The sequence below is a fragment of the Ostrea edulis genome, chromosome 2, assembly GCF_947568905.1.
Source record: "Ostrea edulis chromosome 2, xbOstEdul1.1, whole genome shotgun sequence".
Lineage (NCBI taxonomy): Eukaryota > Metazoa > Mollusca > Bivalvia > Ostreida > Ostreidae > Ostrea > Ostrea edulis.
The window spans coordinates 24,795,279-24,802,157 of record NC_079165.1 but is presented as its reverse complement, the minus strand read 5'-3'; the positions used below and the strand labels follow the sequence as shown (position 1 = coordinate 24,802,157).

Below are 6,879 nucleotides of genomic sequence, written 5' to 3'. Positions count from 1 at the left end.
TGACACTAGACCAGGAGTGATGTCACAGACCGACATCAACCCTACACCAGGAGTGATGTCACAGACCGACACCAACCCTACACCAGGAGTAATGTCACAGACCGACACTACACCAGGAGTGATGTCACAGACGGACACTACACCAGGAATGATGTCACAGACCGACACCACACCAGGAATGATGTCACAGACCGATACCACACCACACCAGGAGTGATGTCACAGACCGACACTACTCCAGGAGTGATATCACAGGCCGACACCGACACTACAGCAGGAGTGATGTCACAGACCGACACTACACCAGGAGTGATGTCACAGACCGACACTACACCAAGACTGATGTCACAGACCGACACTACACCAGGAGTGATGTCACAGACCGACACCGACACCACACCAGGAGTGATGTCACAGACCGACACTTCACCAGGAGTGATGTCACAGACCGACACTACACCAGGAGTGATGTCACAGACCGACACTACACCAGGAGTGATGTCACAGACCGACACCGACACTACACCAGGAGTGATGTCACAGACCGACACCAACACTACACCAGGAGTGATGTCACAGACCGACACTACACCAGGAGTGATGTCACAGACCGACACCGACACCACACCAGGAGTGATGTCACAGACCGACACTTCACCAGGAGTGATGTCACAGACCGACACTACACCAGGAGTGATGTCACAGACCGACACTACACCAGGAGTGATGTCACAGACCGACACCGACACTACACCAGGAGTGATGTCACAGACCGACACCAACACTACACCAGGAGTGATGTCACAGACCGACACTACACCAGGAGTGATGTCACAGACCGACACTACACCAGGAGTGATGTCACAGACCGACACTACACTAGGAGTGATGTCACAGACCGACACTACACCAAGAGTGATGTCACAGACCGACACCGACACTACACCAGGAGTGATGTCACAGACCGACACCAACACCACACCAGGAGTGATGTCACAGACCGACACCGACACTACACCAGGAGTGATGTCACAGACCGACACCGACACTACACCAGGAGTGATGTCACAGACCGACACCGACACTACACCAGGAGTGATGTCACAGACTGACACCGATTCTAGACCAGGAGTGATGTCACAGACCGACCCTACACCAGAAGTGATGTCACAGACTGACACCGATACTAGACCAGGAGTGATGTCACAGACCGACACTACACCAGGAGTGATGTCACAGACCGACACCGACACTACACCAGGAGTGATGTCACAGTCCGACACTACACCAGGAGTGATGTCACAGTCCGACACCGACCCTACACCAGGAGTGATGTCACAGACCGACACTACACCAGGAGTGATGTCACAGACCGACACTACACTAGGAGTGATGTTACAGACACTACTAAATACGTAAATATCCTAGACAGAATTATAGAAAAGCAAAATTTAACAACCCATGCTTTACTAAATGTTGTAAATATCCTAGAGGGATTATAAAACTGTTTGAAAGATTTGGTGGCACGTGAATGTGGTTTTATGTGAAAAAGAAAAGTATAAAATATTACTGAAACAAGCATTAAATAGTCACGGAGCAGGTGTGAAGAAACGGCTGAACCATACACTCGCATCAAACCCAAAGGAACATTGGAAAACTCAAATTAGTAACAAACAAAAATGTGATGAAGACCTGAAAGTTTTATTTGATTTTTACACACCTGGGTGTAGATATGCACCTACTCAGACCAGATGCAAATTTACTTTTGCATGTGTATATTTACTCCTAGTGTATTTTTCGTCATGTGAACGCACACACCGTATACAACGTCACACTCGAGGAGTCGTCACTGTGGATCACGAGGGAGAAGCAAACGCAGTATCACCGAATATGATATCGCTTTTCTCATAAAATACACCGTATATATGCAAACATTATATTGCATAGAGTGTCGTAGACATATCTTGATCAATCAATTTTGTCACCTCGAGTGTGACGTTGTATACGGTGTGTGTGTGTTCACACAGTAAGGGAGTAAGGGAAAAATCCTCCTCAATCGAAAATAATCCGCCATCTTTATCAAACTTCGAGAATCATTGCCATTTGACCCTAATTTGTTTTAAGTACCATGTGAACGCTTAGCTAATATACTTTACACACGGGTGCAATTTTTGCATATATGCAAAATTTGCAGCCCGTGAGTAAATCAGCGCATGTGAACGGGGCTTATGTCAAATGACTATATATTGTATAAAATACAATAGTTGAAATAAACTTGAAAAAGTCGTGTTAAAACTGATGGTAAATAAACCATAAAGATTTAACCACCTATAATACTACTAATATGCAAGTCTCAAAAGATGTGTTTTTAAATGTTTTTTAAAAGTGTTAATATTCTGACAACGGCTGAGGTTATATATCATATAATTATGTATTTCAATGCCTAAATTTTTAAAAAAAAATTAAAAACTGAATGATTTACTTGACGTGGCTGTTTTTCGGAGCAGAAGGAACATAATTATATTGGATATGTTTCAAAATTCAGGTTTTGAATTAACACTTGTTCTGATTTCTGTTCAGACGAATCTTTTTCTTTTTTTTTTTCGAGGCGTTGACATGTTTGGCTAGTTATGATCTAAGTATTCGGTTGGTCAACCCAGCAAAAAAAAAAAATAAAAATAAAAAAAAATAAAAATAAAAATTAAAAAAATGGAAGAAATATGTCATACACTTCCTGATCAACACGGTGGCCATCAACACATTTCTCATCAAGAAGGAAGGTGGAGATCTGCATAATTTTTCAATTCGATCTACATGTATATATTGATTCACCAAACATGTTGGCATACAATCATATTAAACATTATTGTAATTATAGCACTCTACTTTTCAAAACATTCATTTAAAAATTCATCTCGTAGCTTTTCCCCCCTCCTCCAAGAAAACATTGATTATAAAAGCTTAAATCTATATTTTTTAAAAAGATAATATTTTGTAATTTCATTGTGGATTTCAGAACGTGGATTAAAAAGAAAATGTCACAATAGAAAAGGCTAGAATTCTACGGATATAGGAAACTCCAAAAATGCCGAAAACTAAAGCTAGCATCGTACAATAAAAACAAAACTATCAATCAGACTGAATATAAACAAGCAACAGAGGTGGTGAGAAAGTACAGAGCAAAACAGGCTGGAAGGTGAGAAAAAGAGACACAAAGAAAGTAAAATGTTTATCGGAAGTGTCTGGATAATGCAAAGATCGACCTGTGTATAACTTGTATATTACACGTAAATTCCATTTTTTTTATTTTTTACCGCAACAGAGGTCAGCTAATCCGGGAATTCGAAATTGATATTCGTACAGAAGGTGTGAAAATCGGTGGGGCAATTGAAATAAGACAAAAGAGGGGTTTATATCTTTTGTCTCTAAAAAGGAAATGCAGTTTTCTGTAGGTTTAAGATTGAGGCAAATGCAACAATGTAACAAAAATTGGATGTTAGATTCGCTCGCATATATGTTGATCATTACTGAAGTTAGTCATTACTTGTTTTATCTATTCATGTATATGCTTGGTTTATTTCTCAATTTATTTCAATCATATTTTGATTGTTTCTTTTTGTTTTGTATTTTCCCTTCTTATCTAAAGTGACAGATTCTTATTGACTGGTTAACCCCCCCCCCCCCCCCCCCCCCCGAGAATATCTTCCCAGTCTTACCTTACGAGAAGTTTTTAAAATCATTTATCTGTCTTTGAGAAGAGGCCTGGTATATACTAATTGCAAACGTGTTTTAAAACGGCACTTCAGATTGAATGTATAAAAACAGTGCAACAAATGGGACTTTTTCAATGAATTTAAGAGAGCAATGAATAAATAAAGTTGAATAATCAATATTCCATGACGATATAATTTATGCATCTTTTCCCTTTATTTCCGAAGTTAAAAAATATTCATTTTCTTTTATTCCAACGTGTTCATAAGTTATTTAACTATTCCTTGTTTAAACTAACCCCAAGATAAAACAATGCCGAAAAAAAAAATCAAAGCGTGCAGGTCATGCCTATCGCTTCGTGGCGACCGTTCACAACCCTCTCCCCGCCCAAATATGTTTCAATCTTTCCTGACGAGAAGTTTTTAGCTCACCTGAGCTGAAAGCTCAAGTGAGCTTTTCTGATCGCTTTTTGTCCGTCGTCTGTCTATCTGTCTGTCCATCTGTCTGTCCGTCTGTCTGTTAAACATTTACATTTTCAACTTCTTCTCCAAAACCACTGGGCCAATTTTAACCAATGTTGGCACAAATCATCCTTGGGTGAAGGGGATTCACAATTGTTCAAATAAGGGCCAACCCCCTTGTCCAAGGGGAGATAATAGCAAATCAGTAAAAATACACTGAACATTTTTAAAAATCTTCTTCTCCAGAACCAGTAAGCCAATTTCATTCAAACTTAATGCAAATCATCCTTAGTTGAAGGGAATTCAAAATTGTTCAAATTAAGGGCCAGGTTCTCTTCAAAGGGGAGATAATCACAAAAGTGTAAAAATAGGGTGGGGTCATTTAAAAATCTTCTTCTCATGAACCACTGTACCAGTATAGTTGAAATTTACATGTAAGTTTGCTGACATAATGGAGATTCAAGTTTGTTCATATCATGGCCCCCAGGGGTCCGATGGCGCCACAATAGGGGAAACCATATTTTATATGTATTTATATAGGAAAAATCTTTTAAAATCTTCTCAAGAACCATTGAGCCAGAAGAGTTCAAATTTACATGGAAGCTTCCTGACATAATGCAGATTCAAGTTTGTTCATATCATGGCCCCCGGGGGTCGGGTGGGGCCACACTAGGGGAAACCATATTTTATATGTGTGTATATAGGAAAAATCTTTAAAAATCTTCTTCTTAAGAACCATTGAGCCAGAAGAGTTCAAATTTACATGAAAGCTTTATGACATAGTTCAGATTCAGATTTGTTCATATCATAGCCCCCAGGGGTCGGGTGGGGCCACACTAAGTGAAATCATATTTTATATATGTTTATATAGGAAAAATCTTTAAAAAATCTTCTTCTAAAGAACCATTGAGCCAGAAGAGTTCAAATTTACATGGAAGCTTTCTGACATAATTCAGATTCAAGTTTGTTCATATCATAGCCCCCAGGGGTCGGGTGGGGCCACAATAGGGGAAACCATATTTTATATGTATTTATATAGGAAAAATCTTTGAAAATCTTCATCTCAAGAACCATTGAGCCAGATGAGTTCAAATTTACATGGAAGCTTCCTGACATAATGCAGATTCAAGTTGTTCATATCATGGCTCCCAGGGGTCGGGTGGGGCCACAATAGGGGAAACCATATTTTATATGTGTTTATATAGGAAAAAATCTTTTAAAATCTTCTTCTCAAGAACCATTGAGCCAGAAGAGTTCAACTTTACATGGAAGCTTCCTGACATAATGCAGATTCAAGTTTGTTCATATCATGGCCCCAGGGGCCGGGTGGGGCCACACTAGGGGAAACCACATTTTATATGTATTTATATAGGAAAAATCTTCTTCTCAAGAACCATTGAGCCAGAAGAGTTCAAATTTACATCGAAGTTTCCTGACATAGTTCAGATTCAAGTTTGTTGATATCATGGCCCCCGGGGTGTCAGGTTTTGCCACAATAAGGGAAACCGTATTTCATATGTGTAAATATATGATAAATTTTTAAAAATCTTCTTCTCAAGAACTACTGTGCCAAAAAAGTTGAAATATACATGGAACCTTTATGACATAGTGCAGTTTTAAGTTTGTTCAAATCATGATCTCTGGGGGTCAGGTATGTCCACAATAGGGGAAACCGTTTTTCATATGTGTTAATGTAAGATAATTAATCTTTAAAAATCTTCTTCTCAAAAACCACTAAGCCAGAAAAGCTGATTTTTACATGAAATTTTTCTGACATAGTGCAGATTCAAGTTTGTTCAAATCATGGCCCCTGGTCGTAGGATGGGGCCACAAGGGGGGATCAAAGTTTTACATACAAATATATAGGGAAAAACTTTAAAAATCTTCTTCTCAAGAACCACTAAGCCAGAAAAGCTGAGATATACATGAAAGCTTCCTGACATAATGCAGATTCAAGTTTGTTCAAATCATGGGCCCGGAGGTAGGATGGGGCCACAATAGGGGATCGAAGTTTTACATACAAATATATAGGAAAAATCTTTAAAAATCTTCTCAAAAACCACTGAGCCAGAAAAGCTGATTTTTACATGAAAACTTTCTGACATAGTGAAGATTCAAGTTTGTTCATATCATGGCCCCCAGGGGTAGGATGGGGCCACAATAGGGGATCAAAGTTTTACATACAAATATATAGGAAAAATCTTCTCAAGAACCACTAAGCCAGAAAAGCTGATTTTTACATGAAAACTTTCTGACATAGTGCAGATTCAAGTTTGTTCAAATCATGGCCCCCAGCGGTAGGATGGGGCCACAAGGGGGGGGGGGATCAAAGTTTTACATACAAATATATAGGGGAAAACTTTTAAAATCTTCTCAAGAACCACTAAGCCAGAAAAGCTGAGATTTACATGAAAGCTTCCTGACATAATGCAGATTCAAGTTTGTTCTAATCATGGGCCCCGGGGGTTGGATGGGGCCACAATAGGGGATCAAAGTTTTACATACAAATATATAGGAACAATCTTCTCAATAACCACTGAGTCAGAAAAGCTAATATTTACAGGAAAACTTTCTGACATAGTGCTGATTTCAGTTTGTTCAAATCATGGTCCCCGGAGGTAGGATGGGGCCACAAGTGGGGGGGGGGGTGTCAAAGTTTTACATACAAATATAGGGAAAATCTTTAAAAATCTTCTTCTCAAGAACC

The 6,879-nt window shown here is 39.3% G+C and overlaps 1 protein-coding gene across 1 annotated transcript; it reads left to right on the top strand.

Moving 5' to 3' along the window:
• Window positions 1–216: 216 nt before the first annotated feature.
• On the top strand, window positions 217–1,419 carry LOC130051422 (uncharacterized). Its single transcript, XM_056153342.1, has one exon. The coding sequence runs from the start codon at window positions 217–219 to the stop codon at window positions 1,417–1,419; it is 1,203 nt and encodes a 400-aa protein (XP_056009317.1).
• Window positions 1,420–6,879: the final 5,460 nt, after the last annotated feature.